The following is a 22,575-nucleotide window of genomic DNA, read 5'->3' as shown; positions in this document are numbered from 1 at the left end:
GATAATGGAAAGTAGCTTACTAATGTTGTTATTGCTCATTTTGCACTCTGTTTGTGTATATATATTTATAATACACCCAAGCACGAACACGTCAAAATACACAGACATTTATATATACACATATATGTATATATATATAGATATATAACCATATATGTATACATTATATATATATATATATATATATATATATATATATATATATTTATATTATTGAGTTATATATATATATATATATATATATATATATAGAGAGAGAGAGAGAGAGAGAGAGAGAGAGAGAGAGAGAGAGAAAGTTGGGGAAGGAGTTCCCATAAATACCACCATGATTTTCTCTTTTATTCAGGCTATCCCTTCGAAATTCAGCTGTTCAACACATTCCGTGAAGACATTATAAAAGAGTTCACATTTTCACCAGATATCCAAAACCAGGTTAGTGTCTGTTTTTATACGCTTTCTTTTTTTTTTTGTTCCTTTTTGCTTTCTTATTACCTTTGGATGTTCGAGTTATATTGGGTACTCTAGATATTCATAACAGTTTATCTCTTTGAAATCGAAATATTTCACTTTCCTGTTATTATATATATATATATATATATAGAGAGAGAGATATATACATATATATATATATATTATATATATATATATGGTATATATATAGTATATATATTACTTCACACAACACATTAAAATAGAAGGAAAGTTTTTACAGGGTGATTGATGATGCACAATTTACTGGGTTATTTTTGAAGACCCCCTCCCATTGTTTTCAAAGGAAAACATTGATTTTGTTCTGCATTTCTGTGAAAATGCCTTCCTACCTATAATGTTCCGAACACTCAATATTGGCTAACCCTGACGAAAGTCGCGATATTTTGCCAAAATGATCGCTTATGCACCTCACAGAGACATCCTGAGGATCGTCTGATACCTTCTTTCACTTTGAGCTTAAGGATGGCTCTTTTTCCAGTACACGCTTTATTTTATGAGAAACTCAGAAATTTTCTCCTCCTGGGACGCCCAAACCTAGGAAGAGCTGTTGAATACTGACTTACTTTCACGGTACTGCCAGCCACTTGGACTACTGCTTGTTTTAATTCTAAGCTTTATATGAGCCCAGATCTAGCCCCCTGTTTGCAAAGGGTTATGATAGCAACGACCGTATCTCTTCCAGTTGTTTGCCTGGTCCATGTGACCTGAGAAAAAGAAATAATGAATGTCAGAAAATCACGTCAAATGCGCGGAATTTGTAAACAAAAGATCGCTTACTGAAGCCCGTCAGTTTCACCGGAGTGTTAGTAATAAATACAAATACCAGTTAGTCATTTTGTCTCGGGAAAACACCAGTTACGGTGCCCAGCAGTCAAAAAATAATTCTTTCCCTTTGAAAACAATGGGAGGGGATCTTTAAGAAATAGCGGTAAGTTCATGCATGTCTCGTCACCCTGTAAGAACTTTCCTCGTCTATTGTATATACAATCTACCGATCACTTTTTTACCAGATACCTACGTCATTGTAATAGCATTAATATCATCTAAACTTCTCGATTTTTTCAGTTTCAGCGTATCCAAAAAGTCCATGAAAAAGCAAAAGTTGTATTGTTGTTATTACAATTACACATATATACAATATACAATATATATATATATATATATATATATATATATATATATATATATATATATATATAGTTATGTGGGTTTTATGGATGAGTTTTAATTGATTACTGTATTTTATGTAGCCCTGCTTCGCCAAAGGCACATGTAAACTGTCAATTGAAGCTGAAGTTACCCCCAAAAGACAGACAATTACTTAATTGGAATAGGTCGCCAGTCAGAAACTACATATGGAATAATGGATTACTTTATAACAAATGAATTACATCAAACCCCCTTTACTTCCCACTTAGTCCCAACAAAGAAAGAATGTGCATTGATAGTGAAGAAATTACATGAACTTTTAGTCAACATCTGATGCAGTCAATTTTCCCTGCTCCCGTAAAAGAATATAACACAATGAAGGTTTGTACTCGAGTGGATATCGTATGCGGTTTTAGTATTGGGAAGGCTATTTCTCTTCCAAACAATGGGCACAGGGTTCAAGGCTTGCTTGTACTTTTACTTACACTTTCACTGGGCAATATTAATTATTCATACACTAGACTTCATAAAAGAAATATGATTATACCAGTTTCTCTCGTAAAGTGTGTGGCTGAAGGGGAAAACAAATGCAATAGATTTAAGTACAGTGGAAGAATAATAGCAATCGATGAAAAACTGTCAATTTTCAGACTTATCTGTTAAGATATGTTGCCGGCACACTGCAACCGCTGATCGGGGTTCTCGAACACTTGTCGATTCACTGAGTAAAACAACAGATAGGAAAGGACAAAGGTGTGTTAGCCTGAGCACGAAACGTGCTCTTAGTCTCAAAGTCGATCTCTACTGGCATCAGTCAGGTCAGTGTAGCACGTTTGTCCATACGTTCGTCCCATAGCCCCGGCATTCTGAAAAATTGACGAGATATTGCATGTTGAATGTATAGGACAGAGGAAAGGAAGCTTAAAGACCACCTTCACTAGCTTACTTGCAGTGAAACCTCACTGTTGGTTGAGGTCTCTAATGCTAACCTATCCTCCACTAAAAACGGCTATTTTTCAAAACACGGCCTACTCCTCTGCTTGTTTAGCTTTGGAGCAGAGACGCTGCCCCATCTTTGTTAGAAGGACATCTTACTAAAAATAATGTGAAAGGGCAAACAGCAGAATATTTATAAAATATGTGTATATGTATATATATATATATATATATATATATATATATATATATATATATATATATACGTCAACTATACAAGTTATAATATGAAGTAAATCAAATAAGGTATAGTGATTCAAACCAAGATTGTAAAACAACTTTAAACAAGTTTAGCAAAGCATTTAAAGAATAAAGCACTACAACAGTGTAAACACTTTATTACACTAAATGGATTAGGAATAAATAAACGACAGTTCTGTCACTTTCTAAAGGAGGAAATGATTGGGAGGAAAGAAAGAGTAAAAGCGATAACAATGATGGATGCAAGTATAGATGAACCAGTTAGCGTTACCGGATGTTACTGACATCTGAAAAGAGTAGTGTATAAACATTAAAAATTCGAAAGCACATTAATAGAATGTGTATAGTTATTTGTGGGTATATATATATATATATAGATATATATATATATATATATATATATATATATATATATATGTACACACACACATTATATATATATATATATATATATATATATATATATATATATACATATATACTCCATAGATACAATGTGTAAATTCTACACCAGGCCAGGACTTTCATACAAGTATAGAATAGTTATCTAAATGCAAAGGCATGTTCACTGAATTGACTATTCACAGTAGTAATCAAACTATGTGAAATATTTTAACATTAACCGTAATTAATGGATAATCCTAATTGATAAAAAATAATCATTGCTTCTTGATAACTGAATTTAATAACGGATTTTCTTATAGAAGTACATTGACCACGGAGTGTCAATTAAATACTAAAGCGTGTTCATCCTGCAATCATTAGCAAAGCTGCCAAATATTGAACAGATAACACCAAAGGTATATTAAATGAAAATATTGAAGGTCCTCTTATATCAAAACTAGTGTTCCTTCTTTTTTGTAGATTTCAGTGTGAACCTAAAGTTCACCTAATCTCAAAATGAACTTATTTTATGCAGATCCTCATTAATATTAGGAATATCAAAAGCTCTAGGACAGTGTTTCGCAACCAGGGGGAATTCCCCCCTAGGGGAGACTTTCAAAGTTTCGGGTGGGGGGGATTGTGACCACAGGTTGGCAGGCTCAAACTGTCTCTAGGACCACACAAAACGCAGTGTGCATCGGTCTACACTACTGAGAGGTCACGCTGGGCTTTCTCTCCACTAGCTTGTGTGTTTTTGTTAGTGTTTTGTTGCATATTATTTAGAATGCACCTTTCGAGGCAGACAACTTTGGAAAGGGGGAGGAATGACATTCTAACATATGGTGAAAATGTGCATTGGCCAAAAAAGGTTGAGAACCACTGCTCTAGGATAAGCACATTGAAGAGGATATCACTATTCTCTAATGATCATATGTATCATCAATAAATCTCAAGATGTAAGTCTGTCTGAATCTCCCATCCATAAGGTTACTGCTTGAAAATATTGATTCATAAATCTGTAGATTATAATTAGCATCTTTAGGATTCATCTGAATAATAATAATAATGACGATAATAATAATAATAATAACAACAACAACTAGGGAACCTTTATATTTTTTGTACCTTATCATTAAAATCAACGAAACTACTTTAAATACCAAAACATTTTAATGTGTGTGCAGGGTGCTACAGCTGGATAGGACCTGAATATACATATGAATGAAATTACAGTTTTTGAAGTGGATTCAGTAATAAAGAAACTTAGGAGACGGAAAACACCTGGTTAAGATGTAATTACAGTAGAGATGATTATATATTAAACTGAGATGACACATTGTATACTAACTATATATATATATATATATATATATATATATATATATATATATATATATATATATAAATTACACAAACACATATACATATTTTTATGATTTTCCCTGGTTTTTCTGGATTTGTAGAACACTTTAACAGATCAGCAACGGAAGTTTGCTCACTTGGCCTTGAGAATCTGACTTTACTGTACAGGGAATCATAAAAAGAAAAGAAAAAGGGATGTTTCATATGAGCTCAGGGCTCTACTTCATGAGGGAATGTTACCTAAACACTGGGGTTAACTAAAGTAATTGTATTTACAATAAAAGGATCAAAAGAAATGGAAAAGTAAATAATATGGAGGCTTGCAAAGCCTGGAAGTCTTCCTACTGGAGACTTGAATGGTCGCAAGGCACAGCCCAAGAAGAGTCCACGGCAAATGGGTCCCTCTGCAACAGAGATTTAAGAATTACACGCCAGCAAGAGAAAATAGAAAACATGCAGATGGTCTCGAGGAATGAATGACTGGAACAGTAACACTTGAAATAGCACTAAAATGGCACAATGGATACAGAGATATACTGGCACTCAATAAACACTTTTAAGGGCAAAATGCCGTGACTGGAAAGTATTCACTTGTACTTTACCATGGGGAGAGCGGGGCTCTGGCGAAGAATGACGATGGGCGATCGCACTCGTGGCACTCTACACAAGTTCACGGGAAGTCTGTCCACGTGGTGACAAAGGGACTGGATCCGTGTCAGGAGGTTCAGGTGGTGACAAGGGAGGGGGGCTCTCAGCATCTCGCAACAATCTCCCGCGTGTGCCTGGCTAACTGCTAACTGCAAAGGTCCCCAGTCCTGGCTCCTTTTAAGGCATCTGCCGAAGGTAGGGACCCCGATGTTGGGCCCGCATGGTGACCATGCCCAAGATGTGTCATCTCCCAGGTGTTTTGACCATCTGCTTGCATCTCCCCAGGTGTCCTGTGGAAAGACAATTCAGCGCGATCACTCTGCCTCGTAGAATAGTTGTTTTAAGCAGCTTAGTTCATTTAAGCTGCTTAAGGGAGCAGCGCTCAACCTCTTATCCTTGCCATTTTTGACCATGCCATCTAAAAGTCCGTCCCAGGTAAGGGGAAGAGACATCAGAATACTGATAAGATTTATGCGTTGGTGTCTGGGTCAACTTGGGTGGGCTATGCAGCAACAAACCCACTCTTAACATTCTAAAGGGTTGGCTTTTAGCGACTTCTTGCAAATTATAATAATATATATATATTTATGTTTGTGTAATGTATATTTATTATACAAACATATATATATATATATATATATATATATATATATATATATATATATATATATATATATATATATGTGTGTGTGTGTGTGTATGTATATAATATATATACATTTATATGTGTGTGGCTGTGTCTGTATGTATTTTTGATAGCAAAGTGACCTCTTCTCGATTTCCTCGTTTTTTTGGGGGGCGGGGGTCGGCGGGGGTGAGATACGCTGGTCACTACAGGCTTCAGTCCGTGTGAAAGAAAATGGTTTTGGCCTCTCTTAGATAACTATCAGTTAAATTGTTTTTATTTGTTTAACTGTCTTCTCGTAATCAAATCCTAACAGCTACTGAAGCAAAATCTTGAACATTCCTCCGAAAAATCTTACAATATTTTGTGGTTTTTTCATGGAATGGACAGCATTGCTTTGATGGCATTACGATTGATTTCTTTAATAATTTTTTCCTCTCTTTATATTTATTTTCTTTATCTCATGTTACAAAATATTTGGTGAAGCTGTGTATCTTTTTCCTTTTTTTTTTTACAGGTCCAAGCCTTCTGGGCACAGAACGGAAGGACTGATTCAGAAGTGATCGTGGGGTTTCACGTGAGGAGAACTGACTATGTTGAATTCATAAAGGTAATTGTTGTTTTTGTGTGCTATTATTAGGTATTATGCCCTTTCCTACCTGATTTGCAGTTCACTGTAATCAGCTAAACCATCTGTATCCGATGCATTGCCTAGATTGCTGAGGTCAACAGAAGCATAATTGAATGGAACAGACGTTGGAATGTGCCTAATGTGTTGCTTAGGCATCTAACCTTTGACCTTGCTGGCGAGGTGAGAATCCTAGACATTTAACCGTAGAGGCAAATTAAGCGGGACAATGTAAGGACACCAGGAGTAGAGGTACTATGGTACGGTGGTGAACCGCGAAAGTGTGATCGAATGGCTGACCAGAGTGTGGAAAGTATGTTCAAGAAAGGGAAAGGTTCCAGAGGAATGAGTGACAAGACTAACTATTCCTTTGTATAAAAGTTAAGAGAAGGCAAGAAAGATGACAAAGTCGGTTCAGACAAGAACAGGTTTATTAGCAATACTTTATGAAAATAAATGGAATTAAGGTCTCAATTTCACCGACATTTGCAACACTCCCATAAAATTCTGAAATGCTTTCCTTGAGTTCGAATCCTATTCCAGAAGTTTCAATCGACGTTACCCGAAGACGCTTACTACCAGCGAGCAATGGCCTACTACAGAAGGAAATTTCCCAAGGTTCGGTTTCTCGTGGCTTCCGACGATATGGATTACGTCAAGAAGGCGTTTGCCAATCATACGGATGTAATCTACACGCCAGGTGAGCTGGATAACTTCGTTTTTGCTCCCGCCTCCTCTTATTGGCATTTTATCTAGTACTTACAAAATTATATGTATACCCTACATTCAATTTTTCCGCTCTTTTGTTTGCAAGGCCTTAGTTTTATCTCTCTCTCTCTCTCTCTCTCTATGTATGTAAAAGCTGACAAATAATTACGCGGATGTAAGCCAAAATCTCATCTTCAACCTGGGTCTGTCTTTTAGCAAAGTTTGAACAAGTGAGGACAAAGATATGCATCTGCAGGTGTGGCGACGTAGACAAGTAGACCATTATCTTTCCTTTTTTTCTTACAAAGAATATGCTCCTTGTAGTGTTAAATGTACTCATTTTCAGTAAAACCGTTAACAGTTCTTAAATCAGCCTGTTTGTGTGCTGAATTTCAGGGTCACCCCGAGAACTAGACATGGCCCTTTTGGCGTCTAGCGACCACAGTATCGTGACGGTGGGGAGCTTTGGGTTCTGGTGTGGCTATCTCGCCGGGGGGGAGGTGGTCTATCCCAACATTACCATTCACCACGACTACACGTTCCAGAAGAGTTGGTACGACTTCGGACAACTCAGTTTCTTTACACCTCTACCGGTGCATTGATATATATAAAAAAGAACATTTTGAATGGAGCCACCAAACCTGACGACACAGCAGCAACGATTAGTGACGAAGAAAAGAAAAACTCGTCGATGAACGAAATTCCAGCTCTTCGTATCTTTATCATCGACAGGGTCCTGGGAATATGGCTGTGAGGTATGTGGGCAACAGTGTGGCCCGAGAGGCACAAAAGAGCAGCAAGTAGTGACACTGATTCCATTGCCATCCTGTGATATACCTGTGTGCAGTCTTGATTGCCTGTTTGGGAGTGTCAGAATATTTTCATTTTCTGTGCGACTAAGTTTCATGCAGAAGTCTCAAGAAGTATTATTTCAGAGAAATAAATTGATATACAGTTGGTTGTTTGAAATATACAATGCACAACATGGATTCTCCGCAAGATGTACAGAGCCCTCATATACGAGGGAAGGAAAGGTAAGGCAAAGGTTGAACTGGGGATTGCCTCACCGAGGCCCTTCCGAAGCCCTGACCCACTACTGTCGCATTCGGGTCGTTTCGGCCGTAAGTCATTTAGGCCGTAAGCACGTTTACGTGCAAAATGGGCGCCGTGTTTAGTACCAGCCCCTTGGGGATGTACGTAAAACATGAAATAATAATGGTAAATACCATAAACATAACGTCTTACATTGTTTTGGATGTTACGGCTTAAGTGACTTGCAGCCGAAACGACCAGGACCGCTACTGTCGACTGAATATCAAAGTACCCAATCAACTGCTTAAACCAACAAGAGTAAAACGGGTTCCAGGGAGACACTGGATAATCGGTGGAAGAAAATTTAAAAATATACAAGACTTAAAACGTTTTTCCTTGGTTACTTTCTTCAGTGTTTAAAAAATGACTGATACTTCGCTAAGGAATGATTTCTAAGAAAGGACACCAGTAATATCCTAAAAGATTTATATATATATATATATATATATATATATATATATATATATATATATAATTAAATATATATATATATAAACGCATACAAAAAAAGGTAAATGAACCGGGGTATGTAAGGAAGCCTGACGGTTGCTGATGAAGCTTCTGTGTAACTGTCAAGCAACTGTGAACTGCATTTTTATTTTTCTTATATTATATAGGATTTTCATCCGGTCAACAGTTTTGTACTTAAATGGGGTAGTGACGATTTTTTTTCAGGTGTCCTCTTTTACGGCAGCCTTAAAAGATGTGAAGTCACATCAGTTCCAGGTGACATGAACATTGTATCAATCTGACAGATCTTTCCACCGTAAATTTTAATAACAAGCTTTAAGTTTTACCTCTGATGAGTTTACGCAAGTGTCATTTATGTTTGCTTACTTCAGTAATCATCTAAACGTAAAAGGTTTTAAAGAGCAACCGAGTTTTGGGTAAATAACTCGTACAGTCAGGTGAATTGGTATACTAAAAGCATCACTAAGTGCTATTTGTGCCTGCACGGGTTGTTCAGCTGGTAAACTGCGTCACACAGTCTAACCGTCGGGGATGCTCTGCCCCTTAAAACCCATATTTGGTAGCAACACCCGTAAGACATAAAGGCACTATTCAAAACTATGCTTAGTACAAGGAAGCGGTCACTTGATCGTAATGCGCTTGCGCTGATGGATTTTGTTTACAAATCAAGACGAAAAAAATACCATTGCAAGGACATTCATGTATACCCAAGCATGGGCTCGCCAAATTCTGTTTTTACCCCCCTTCAAAGTCCGATTAACCTGCAAATTTTATCTTAGGCAACATTAAAGAGCGATCATGTTACATTTCAAATCTGTAAGAAGTTCGACCGGGGTAGAAAGGGGAATAAAAGGCGGGTCATTCACGCTCAGACTTGTCACCAAGCATGTCGAAAGGGGAGGAGCGTCGAAAGAAACGGCACGGCCATTGACGTCACGATCCAGTCTGTTTCAATCGCTCATTTGCTTCTTGGACATGCTGGAGTGATGACCGAGGTACTCCAACAGCGAACTGGGAACTATGACTATTTGTGCTATTGTAACCTACATTCATGCACGGATAGGCTATGTATTTCTATCATCGAACAACCGCGTCTCAGTGAATGGGCTATTAAAACCTAATTTTAAACAAGTCGCTACGCCTTATCTGCGCGACAGTCACATCCCGACGTCCAACGCTTCGCCCACTCTTCTACAACTCATAAAGGCCGTCATACACGCACCGATCGTCGGTCGCGATTTCGACTTAGCTCAGATCGTAACCAAATCGTGGTCATCCACACACTTCCGATGAATCTAGAATTGATTGTGTTGCTATTAAAATTAAAAAGACATAGGCTATAATGTATTTTTGTTTTACTATAGAACGCCAGTTTCACTCAACTACTATAACCTATGCGATTTTAATAGAAGAAGAAAGCAAATTTAAAGAGAACTAGAGACAACTATTCTGCAGGAGGTACAATACTGACGAGGAAACGCTGAAAGACAATTAAAAATATAAGAAGCACCTTATTTTGAAAACGTACAAAGGCCTGCCAGAGAGGGATTATCCCTGTGGAGGGCTGTACATAAAACCAAACAATGTGAAAGTTGCCGGCGAGATCGCGCTATCACGAGACTCCGCCCACTTTGGCAGCGCGATGACCACCCCCCCCACCCACACACCGGTGACTTGCGATACCGATATCGTATGCGATAATCGTTGCTTGTATGGCGGTCTTAAAACCGGTGCTGAGCGCGAATGGGGATTGGGGGTCCTTAGGATCCTCGATGGCTCAGTCGGTTACAGCAGCAGCTTCGGACTTCGTAGAGGTCTGTGGCGCGGGTTCAAATCCGCAGCCGACTGATCAGAGAGGCGGACACTTTGCTATCCGTGTAGACACCTACGGTCTACCCCAAAGCCAAATCAAAAGTCCTTCAAAAGAAGGCATCGTGCTTACCCCATACAAAAATGGGAAAAAGCACGTTAAAAAGAAGGTAACGAAGGGTGGGACGTGTGATCACGCAAATATGCTCTCGACATATAAGCGATTGATTTGCTTAGAAATGGGGAATTTGTTAATTATTTCTGTTTTATTACAAAACCATTAACTTGTTCAAAAAACGGATAATACTGAAGAAATCATGTAGAGGAAAATTAATATTTTTGGTTGGAATTAAAAGAAAGTACCATTCACGTCTTGGGAAAAGAACCATAGCTTAAGTTTTATCCTCCCGTGAGTCAAACGTAGACGAGGTACGCCTGGTTGTCTGACGATTGATCAAGTGCGTTGTAGCGTTGTGCACATATTATGCACAGTGAACGTGCCGTGTCAACGTATGCAGAGAAGCTGACTTGAAGACTGTGTGTTTGGTGAGTACATGTTCTTTTTAGATTAATGTGAAAGTGTGAACTCAGGAAATATACTTTGTGCTCATTTTGCCCTATGCGGTTGTTTCGTTGGCAAAAGATTCTATTAGCGCTGTCTACGGGAGCCAATTTGATTTTTTTTTTTCACCATACTGTAACCAATACCGAATGTTGAAAAACATCAAAATTACATGCGGCAAATTATGCATGTTTTAATGTAAAATATTCGCTAAGAACAGCAAGCGTTTCTTAAGACAACGGAAAGATTTTTGTAGCCTAACCTAGGTCCAGGTTTAATGACTACGTGGCGTCTGTTTATATAGCCTACGGTGTTTCGCATGTCAAAGATATATGGATATTTTGTTTGTCTCACGAATTTCACATTCTCCAGATAAATATGCCTCATTGCTCAGAGAAATCATAGAGAAACTCGATCTAGGACGTTTTGTTGGTGACCGGTTTGTACATTGTGAATATTAGGCCTACCCCACGTACCCATAAACCATCTGAAAACTTCACGCATCCATATTATGATACTTCGGTTGGCATTTCTTAGACGTAACGGATAAGGTGATTATTTCACAATTACATTTTCAATCGCATTTCGGGTAAAACTGAAGACCGCAGCGTGGTTTCCGTCAGTCGCCGACAGGAACATTTACCGCCTTTTGTTATCTTGTTTATTTTTACCTTTTGTTTATGTTTATGATATTTCCTGTCTTTTGTTTATGGTTTTACTTTCAACCCCAAGGGGCTGGTACTAAACACGGCGCCAATTTTGCCCCTAAACTGGTGGTTCCCGAACAAAGGGGAGCTGTAGTAGTCTAAAGTTTTACCCTCCTTTTGACTCATTTGCCTCTTATGACGTAATGATTCTAGAATTCGACGGAAGGTTGTTCAAAAAAAAGCCTTTCTGGCCTGTTCCATATGCGGTAGTGCGCATTTTGTATATTCACACTAAATTGCACTCCGGCGTGCATTGTATTTTACGATAGGAATGGCCACGGTCTAGAAGTGGGAGTGACCGATCTCTAAAAAAAAAAAAAAAAATAAAATAATAATAATAAAATAAAACACGAAAGATTGGGTCTTGCTTCAATAGTTTTTGTTGAGTTCATGAGGTCTATTTAGAAAGGTATCTGAAGGTCCTAGCTGAGGTACCACAGGAAGTGGTCTGAATATGGTAACCGAGGGATTGCATTTACGTAGGTGTGGTGAAAATATTTGGTATGCAAAATCTTAGAAGCCTGGAGAAATCAATGAAAATCTTTAAGATGAAAAAGCTTATTATAATGGGAAGCAGTTGCGCACACGATATTTTTGTTATACGTATTGTGCTTCAGTGTGTGGACAGTCCACAGGTTAATATTAATTAGGCTATGTAAGGGCTTGCGTCGCTATGGGCTCCCCGTTAAAGGTGATAGGGTCTTTTAAAGTGAATTTGTAGTATTGGTGGGGTACTGTCAGGAGTGTGTGCACAAAGGAAACGTCCTTAGGTGGAAGGATTATTAAGGTTGAACCTTACAAATATTTACGAACAGTGATATACAGACATGTTCTTTTGATTTGGGATTTAGTAAAAGACAATTGCATACTAAAATAAGTTTATATGTACAGCGGATTTAGTGTGATCTGTACTGCCATACGGACATGAATCTTGGTTTGAAGATGGCAGGATAGAGCTAGGAATTATACTGTACGGGAAATTTTGGAAGTTCCATATGTAGATGAATGGAAATGGCTATGAAACATCCTTTCCACAACTCCCTGGGAGAAAAGTACGTAATTGTGCAGCCTTGCTCGTATGGGCACGGAAAGAGTTAGAAGGCTTAAACCTGACTGAATGAAAACAACGAGAAGGGAGACAGGGAGACTTAGAGATTCTCTTAAAGATACAAGAGAGGAAAGACAAGTGGTGGAATATTACAGAGCCTTTGCCTCACTTGGCATCGGGAGATGATGGTGATGATATTCTTAAGTATCACCCCAGTTAATTTTGTCACAAGAACTGTAATTTATGTACAACATGTGTTAACCCCCCTGAAGACTCACTGTACATTCACGGCCAGAAACGTCTTCGTTTACAAATTTATGTTTTACATATGTTAACCCTGAATTCATGCTGTCCATTCACGACCATGAACCTCTTCATAAATGGAACACAGAAATTGGACGTGTGTCTCGGCCTGGCACTTTGATTTACACGTTAAGATGAATGGAAAGTAGATATATGCAAATTAGTTTTACGTGTATTTTTGTTCCATATTTGGTGGTTCAGTTCCCCAACCCCTTAAAAAAAAAGGACTCTGCTCCTTACGATAGGTTTGGTCTACGAGGGGTGTCAAGATAATGTTAGAAAAATCAGTCGTCCGTGTTGTAACACAAAAAATCTTCGGAAACAGTACATGTATACGTCGATTAAACCTGCTGGTAACACATTTCTACAATCATGTGGACCCAGTTTACGATAAAAAGTTAAGTTTACCGCAAACTCAAGTGCCACACATTTCATCACGAATTTTATGTTATTTTCAGATAACACTTGACAACAGAAATATTTTACAGACATTTGGTTGTATAACATTAGTTATTCCGAACACGATACTCACGCCAGAACATTCGATACGCTAGGATAAAAGTACCGCTCTTATGTAAAGGAAGGCCAATCATAATTGGTTCTGTCAGTCTCTCGATATTTATTCATTTGCCCCAGAAGTGGTGCAGATTGACGACTTGCAAGTAAATAACAGTACAGAAATAACGAAAGCGCTAACGGACGTTGTATAAATAAACGAAGGTGCTAACGGACGTTGTATAAATTTACGAAACTGACTAACAATGGCAGCCAATTTTTAATGAAGTTAGTGCAAAATAATGAAAGAAAACGTGTATGTAATATGAAGAATGACACACTTAAAATAATTTGCTTTCGTAAACCTAGTATATTATATATAAAAATTATATATTGTTAAGAGGGAAACCGCTTCTGAAAGCAAATCCAAACCTCCAAACTGTTTTGCACCCCAAAATAACCTAATTTCGCACTGATACCTAACTGAGGAGGGCGTGAGAAACTCGGCCCGTATGTAAATTTCTCTCAATGCTCCCCCTTTTGGTGCATCAGTCTATCTTTTCCAAAGACCTGGTGACAGCTTGAATTGCCTCTTTTCAGATAAAAGGCGAATGGAGACGAAGCCTGCCGAAAATCCGACAGAAAGGTTGAGTTCCCCATAAAAACTGGCGAACATGGGTTGCCAGAAGTCACCAGGATTTGGGAAAGACCCCAACATACAAAATGAGGACACGACCGCCATCTTGCGATTGACAGTGACCTCTGGGAGGAGCAAGAAAATAAGCCCCCGAGGTCATATAAGGCGAAAAACAGCGGCCGTCGCTCTGAGAACACCCCGTCAGCAGATCGACACACTACCCCTTGCATGCTCCTGAGCTGACTCCTCCAAGTGGTTACCTTCCGACCACCCAGTCGCATTACCCGTGCATTTTCCCATTAACCTCATCCCTCCAGAACTGGTGAAATTCGACGAGGTCCCTCCATTGCTCCGTTATAAGGTAACGTCCTGACTAGAGGTTTATTTTCAACAGTCACATATCTTTAGTTCCAACTGCAATCTCGCTTTCTTTTCTGAAGTGCGAGCTATCACAAAGACGTGACTCACTTAGCGCGGTGTGAATTTTAATGCAAGTATATCGTACCAGAATCGAGTTATCTTGGCACCCTCGGTGCAGCCCTCGATTCGCCCGAGATCGTTATAATGATCCTAGTGTAACCGCTGGCGTCATCAAATTGCTGACGGTACATCAGCTGTGGAAACATCGACTTGCCTTGTGCTTCTTGCAGTGAAAAGGCCACTGCAATCAGTTCTTCAGTATACCTTTCAAGAGGATTAATCATAGACTATTCAAATTTTTAATAGTGATAGCATAACTAACCGCGTGGCAGCCTCTGTTAGATCTGCCTCTCATTCCCCAGTCTTCTGATTGATGTGTTTAATTGTAAATATATTCCAGTTAAACTAAACATCAGTTGAATTATGGCACTCGGCCCAACTGTTTTTTCTATTACGTTTCCTGTCTGACCTAGCAATTGCAGTCAGATTTTTTCAAGGTATACAAGCAAGCTCCCCCTGTTCAAGAACTAGACCCCAGATTGGACCCTGAACAAGGAAAACAGTATGTAGGCCAGGTGAGATTTTGTAATATATATATATATATATATATATATATATATATATATATATATATATATATATATATATATATATATATATATATATATATATATATATATGTATATAGTGTGTGTGTGTGTATGTGTAATTCTAAGGAAGAGCTCTGCACAGAGATATTGTTTATTAATGAAAAATTTTTGACAACAATATAGTAAATGGTGCAGTAAAAGTGAGATAACAGAAAAATTAGCCGAAATGTGAGAAATTTGCCTCTTTTGTTTAGGTATTTACATGAATCCCCGAGGGGCTGTTAATAAACATGGCGTCCTGCGGAGCTTTTCGGCGTAAAAACACAAACAAAAAGACTGCAAATTTCTCATCTTATTTCGGTAAATATTTAAAGTTATCTCAACTTTACTGCATTATAAACATCCTCTTCGATATTGTTCAGTCAAAGTTGTCAATAATGAACGACGTCTCATATATATATATATATATATATATATATATATATATATATATATATATATATATATATATATATATAAATATATTATATATATATAAATATTTATATATATATATATATATATATATATATATATATATATATATATTTATATATATATATTATATATATATTTATAATATAAATATATGTACATATATATATTATAATATATATATTATACATTTATATATATATGTATATTATATACATACTTTATTTCCTTCTTTGACGAACCTAAGTAACCAATTGGTTCTTAGCCACGTAAAATAAGTGTAATCCTTCGGGCCAGCCCTAGGAGAGCTGTTAATCAGCTCAGTGGTCTGGTAAAACTAAGGTATACTTAACTTTTGACGAACCACTCTACTGTCCATTGACTACAATAAAATCAAATCTTGCCACAAAATCTTTATCTTCCATTGTAGTGACACTGGAACTACCACGAGTTAGTGGGCCCCATAGACGATACGATCGCTGTAATATATATATATATATATATATATATATATATATATATATATATATATATATATATATATATATATATATACAACAGTATATATATAGTCTTTCTCCCCTCTCTCTCTCCTCTTTCTCTCTCTAAAAAGAGACTGGTGGTTCTAGTTCCCTCTCTCTCTCTCTCTCTCTCTCTCTCTCTCTCTCTCTCTCTCTCTCTCTCTCTCTCTCTTCCTTAAACCCAAAAAGGACTCCTTACTCAGAGATTTCCTCCGAACCTCCCCTCCAGGTCTAGATGTTTTATTCTACACCAAAGTCACACTTTTGAACTGGGTACATTGTGAGAGAGAGAGAGAGAGACTCTTAAGAGGGAGCATGGGGGGAAGGACCATCCTTTAGAGGGGGGGGGAAGGAGACCATCTCAGAGGGGCGGGGGAAGGACCATCTCTTAGAGGGGGCTGGGGAGAGATGGCATGAAATCAAATGGGTATGGAATTTAAATGGAAGCCAAGATATTGTATTGTGCGAAGACTCGATTGAATATAAAAAAATATGTATTTTACGAAAAACTGTGTAATTGGCCAGCCTGCCCAAATCATGTCCCATCCACCAAGTTCGTCATCTTGTCCTCTTTCTATCAATTTCATTTACTTATTTTTCTCTCTCTTTTTTTTGTCTTTTTGCTAAGCATCCCAGCGAAATGAGAGGGGGGGGATGAGAGAGAGAGAAAGAGGGCAAACTACGAAAAATATTGTAATCAAATTGAATTATTTTTTTTTTACTCTACATATTTCATTAATTTTCTTTTTTAATGATTTTTAAATTATTTATTATTTTGTTCCCTTACTTTCAACATTGTCGTACTGCAATAAAATTGCAAAATATTGTAACTTATACAAATCCGTGATTAGCTATCAAACTTGGTTGGTCTCAGTAACGTGGAGAGAGAATTAATTTTTTAATTTTTATTTATTTTTATTTTAAGACAGAGAGAGAGGTAGTCAGTCTCTCTCTCTCTCTCTCTCTCTCTTCTCTTCTCTCTCTCTCTCTCTCTCTCATCTTTATTTTTTGTATTTATATTTTTATTGATTTTGTTTATATTTAGAAGGGGTGACATGTCAAAATAATAAAAACGACAGATCATTGCATTTCAAAATTTTAGACACACGCACAAGCCATATCCACAAAATTACGAAAAAAACAAGAATTCATGAATAAGCAAGAGCAAAAGAAAGAGAAAAGTGATGCTTCGATCCTGATGTGAGTCAGAAATTTATATATATAAGAGAGAGAGAGAGAGAGAGAGAGAGAGAGAGAGAGAGAGAGAGAGAAAGGAGGCGAAAGGAGTTGCTGGGCAGGTGGCAGCACGAATTCTTTTTTCGTAAATTTGGGCTGCAAACTGGTATGTTGATCATCCACCCCCCAGAGGGGGAGAGGTGAGGGGGAGCCCTGCCACGGGCATGAGGGTCCATATATGTGTGTGTGCCGTGGTTAAAGTTTCATGGGCCGCGGCTCAGAGAGAGAGAGAGAGAAATGCACTTTTTGTGATAAATCTATAAAAATACGCTAAACTTGCTATAACAAGAGAGCACGTCACACACACATTATTATATATATATATATATTATAATATATATATATTATATATATATATATATATATATATATATATATATATATATATATATATATATATTATTACGTATTTTATGATCGTATTGTCAGTGGGCTTTAACTTGTGGTTCCAGTATTATTACAATGGAAGATAAAGATTTTGTGGTAAGATTTGAATCAGTAGTCAATGGAAGTAGAGTGGTTCGTCAAAGAAGGAAATAAAGTAGAGTTGATGAATAAGATTAGTTGTTATGATAAAGGACGGGATGAATGGAAGAGAGAGGAGTTCGAGAAGGAAGTAGATAGATTTGAAGAGGGTATTTTGCTCCCCTGGGACAAGCAGATTGAGGATAGGGTCTTGCCTTTAATGGCTGTTGAACAACCAACTAGAAATAAAGTTAGACCAGTGCTGGACTTTAGAGAACTAAACAAGTTTGTAGAGTGTCATACTGGGAATGATGCTATTGATGTGTGTGGTGAGACCTTAAGGGAATGGCGCAGAATGCAAGGTAACGCAGCTATTGTAGATTTGAAGTTGGCATATCTGCAAATTAGAGTGGCCAAGAAGCTGTTGTGTTATCAACTTGTAAATTATAAAAGACCAACTTACTGTTTAACAAGGTTGGGATTTGGGTTGAATTCTGCTCCTCAAATTATGGGAAATTTTTTAAAAACATTTTGGGGAAGAATAAGGACATAAAAGACTCGACAAGGTCTTACATTGATGACATTTTGGTTGATGAAACTCAGGTGCCAGCTTCTGAGTTGGTCACATACTTAAAGCTGAATGGATTGATTGCTAAACCACCTGAGACTTTGGCTGGGAGTGCTGCTTTGGGTCTTAAGTGAGAAATATGGTGTTCAGTATTTTGCAAGAGATAATGCCATCCCAGTGATTTCAGATGAGATATCAAGATGAGAGTTGTTTTCAGTTTGTGGAAAATTGGTGGGCCACTACCCCTTTGCCAGTTGACTATGAGGAGCTTGTGGCTGTGTGAAGAGATGAGCAGGTGGTGGATCATGGGACAGTAATGGAGACTCAGATGTTGTGTTGATGCTAAAAGAGGTTGTCCGGAAGGTAAATGAAGATGATCCAGTGCAAGGGCAGTGGCATGTTTCTCTGTCTGAGGATGGGGTTCTTTGGTGTGATGCAAGTAGTTTAGCGTTGGGAGTTGTGTTGGAGATTGGTGGTGTTGTGGTTGAGGATGCAGCTTGGTTGCAAAAGAAACATGACAGCAATCATATTAATGTGGCCAAGTTGGAAGCTGTACTAAAGGGCATCAACCTTGCCCTTTAGTGGGGACTAGAGAAATTAGAGATTAAGACTGATCCTCCTACTGTTCTCAGGTGGATGAAATCGGTTATCACAGAGGATAAGAGGGTGCAGACAAAAGGAGTAGGAGAGATGATAATCAAGTGATGATTGGGCATTGTGAGGGAGCTTAGGAGCTTATTGAAGAATTTGGTTTAGAATTGAGGGTGACACTAGTAAGTGCGGTGAAGAACAAGGCTGATGCCTTGACCCAGGTTAAAAAGAGCTGGCTTCAGAACCAGGTGAGCAGTGAGGAGATATGTTGCATTTGAGAGAGGAGAACAGTAGGGATCATATGGGTGTAGATAGAAACTACATTTTTAGCACAGAAACTAGACTCCAAAATTAATACTGTAAACAAAATTGGTGAAACATGTGAAAAGCTGTTTGCAGAGTCAGTCAATTGGTCCTGCTTCAGTGGTGCACGAGGCAGGTAGTATGAGTGTGGTCAGAGATTGGAAGAGACTTGCCATGAATGTCACACATTATAGGAATATACAGTATTTGTCAATAATTAATTGACTATGGTCCTGTCAGATTTGCGGTGGGGAGAGGTCTGAAGAGAAAGTGCAGAGGAAGTAAATTAGCAGATATATTGAATAAGATTTTTCTGGAACGGGGTCCTCTAGATGAGATTCTTACGGATGATAGTACAGTGTTAAGATCAGAGGCCCTAAAGATGATGTTGGATGGATGGAATATTCAGAGATATTTTTGCACCGCCTATAGAGCAAATGGGAATGGTATTGTGGAGAGGCACCGTAGAACAATCAAAACTGTCTCTGAGAGGGGAGACGCAAGTCCATTAGAAGCTGTGTTCTGGTATAATATGACGCCCAGGAAAGGGTTAGATGAGAGTAGTGTTCCTCAAAGGGATATCTACAAATATGAGTGGAGACACCCAGCAAAAGTGCCAGTTATTGTTACTGAGGACGTTGCTCCTGTTCAGGTGGGAAAAGCGTGGGTCAAGCCTCCCCATGAACGCTGCACGACTCAGTGAAAGAACGGGATTGTAACTGGAATTAATTCTAAAAATAATGTCGGTGGATGATATGCCACCACATGTGTTAGACTTGCTGAGATTGAGCTGCCGAGTTCCTCAGGGGAGTCTAGTGAGAAGGGGAATGAAGAAAGGGATGATGATAACAGGAGATATCCCAGGAGAAAAAGGCGTGCACCTGCCTGGATGAGGGACTATGAGTTGGAGTGCTTGGAGGAGGAACTTTGAATTGGAGTAGATTTCTGCTAATAGTACTGTATGTAGATTTTATTGTTGTCTGTTTGTTTTTGTGTTTCGTTTGATGTTGTAGTTGTTTCACTGTAGTGACTAAGAAGAAATGTTTGATTTTAGTTTTTTATCTGAAGATCATGGGGGCGTGTGGTCTTGGGGACTGGGAGGGGGTTTGTAAAGGTGAGGAAAGTGTGGCTGGTGAGAGGAGAGAGAGCATTGGGATTTGGTAGAGAGAGGTTGCGGTTGAGGGACATCCCAGTCTGTTGTTTTGAGGATTCTTTTCTTAGGGTTGTAAGTTTGCTTTGGAAAGAGTGCCCTGTACTGAAGTCTAATAAGGTGAGTTTTTGGTTATGCATTTTTAGTGTTATTTAATCTGCAACATATTGTTTTTCATCTCTGTGCAAAATTAGAGATGTTACTGAGACAATATTTATGGGGGGTCAGGTGTTTAGATTGAATCGGTTTGGGTTTATGAAGGCATTCTTTCCTCATTTGTTTTCTCTCAGGGATTTCTTGTTTCCTGGTCGTGATAAGAGGTAGATTAGTTGCGATCTCTAGACCTTGGGTTATATGGTAGACCTAGGAATCACATCGCGATGGCTATCTGGTGTTCGATCTGACTGAATTATCTTTTGATAACAGGAATCGGAAGGGTTTTTATCCAAGTCTGCCTTCCAACGTCCTTGTGACCGTACATGTGACAAGCTCAAGTTATCCGTTTGGCTTTTTCAAGTGTCTGGCTCCCATTGAACATGCACCTTTAAATAATATGTAAAAGTGACGCTCAAATTAATGCAATTATTAACTGTATTATATATACATATAATTAAACATACATGCATATATATATGTACTGTATATATTAGATATATGTACAGTATATATACAGAGTATATATATATATATATATATATATATATATATTATATATATATATATATATATATATATATATATATATATATATATATATATATATATATATATATGAAAGAAATATAAAATGTGAGTAAATATATGATTCGCAAGTAGGCGTATCTGCACACACTTGTGAATATAATGAAAGTTAGTTACAGGTGTATCATTAGCACGAGCGAACACGCAACAAGTTGCGAGGCCATTATCATATTTTAAGCACAATTAAAAGCTTCAAATCACGTGGGTAAACTACATAAGGAATTGCAAATTTTCCTTCTTCGAATTTGCGATCGTCAAAGGTCTCTCTCCTTAAAGAAGCGGTTATTTATATCTCCCACCCTTCTTTATTATTTTATCTGGTGTAACTTTTTTCCGGCTTCATCTCTTGTCTTCCTTGTGTCGTAAATTTTATTATAACAACTTTCAGTCCCCAAACTGTTTATTCGGGCTTTAGCCCTTCCTGATTATAATAAAGTCATACAGCAGAGACCAAGTTTCTAGAAAACAGGCAGCGGGATAGTATTCAGCAAAGCCCTTGTTCCCGTAAAGATTGTCAACTTGACTTATTTGCCAAATGCATCTTACAGTCAGCTGGTCAGAAGGCCACCAAAAGACTTAAATTGCAGTTGCCTTTCTTGAATACTAATCTTAGGATGAATACTTTTTTACCTTCACTTGTTAGCGACGACAGGAATGTTTCAATTCCCAGAAAGGAATAAATCAATTTAATTGTAAACATAAGGGCTATTTCATACATTCTCCGTTAGCTTACATTTCCGCTTTCTCCGCCTGGCCGTTTCCTCCCGACACTTGTGCCTCTATTGGACCCAGCTAGTTCTCAGTCGTCATTACTCCTGACTCCCCCCCCCACCCCCCGCCCCGCCACCCCCACCTTTAATGAGATTCGTGTCTGGATCATGTGAGCATCCGCAAAAATATCCTTCTCCACCCTGTGAGACTGAACCTCAGCATCACACTAATCTGTGTCTAAAATTTTTCTGCATTTCAATGTAATCTGTCCTCCTCCGCATTTCTTTCTTTCTAACCTTACATTGTTACTACATATATATATATGTATATATATATACATATACATATACATATACAATATATATATATATATATATATATATATATGTATATATATATATATATATATATATATATCTCAGTTAAACAAATCATTTATAACTAACTAACTATACATATATATAACTGAATCACGAAAATATGGGACG

At 37.8% G+C, this 22,575-nt stretch overlaps 1 protein-coding gene across 8 annotated transcripts in view; it reads left to right on the top strand.

The window, feature by feature from the left end:
• LOC136836098 (protein Star-like) overlaps positions 1-22,575 on the top strand; it is a 162,889-nt gene that overhangs the window by 78,405 nt on the left and 61,909 nt on the right. For all 8 annotated transcript variants that reach the window (XM_067100071.1, XM_067100068.1, XM_067100070.1 and 5 more), the window contains 3 exons: positions 347-432; positions 6,375-6,467; positions 7,029-7,185. In XM_067100071.1, the coding sequence (XP_066956172.1) occupies positions 347-432; positions 6,375-6,467; positions 7,029-7,185 (336 nt within the window). The remainder of the gene's footprint in view (positions 1-346; positions 433-6,374; positions 6,468-7,028; positions 7,186-22,575) is intronic.

This window comes from Macrobrachium rosenbergii, chromosome 56 (assembly GCF_040412425.1).
Source record: "Macrobrachium rosenbergii isolate ZJJX-2024 chromosome 56, ASM4041242v1, whole genome shotgun sequence".
Taxonomy (NCBI): Eukaryota; Metazoa; Arthropoda; class Malacostraca; order Decapoda; family Palaemonidae; genus Macrobrachium; species Macrobrachium rosenbergii.
This window is presented reverse-complemented; position numbering and strand designations above follow the sequence as displayed.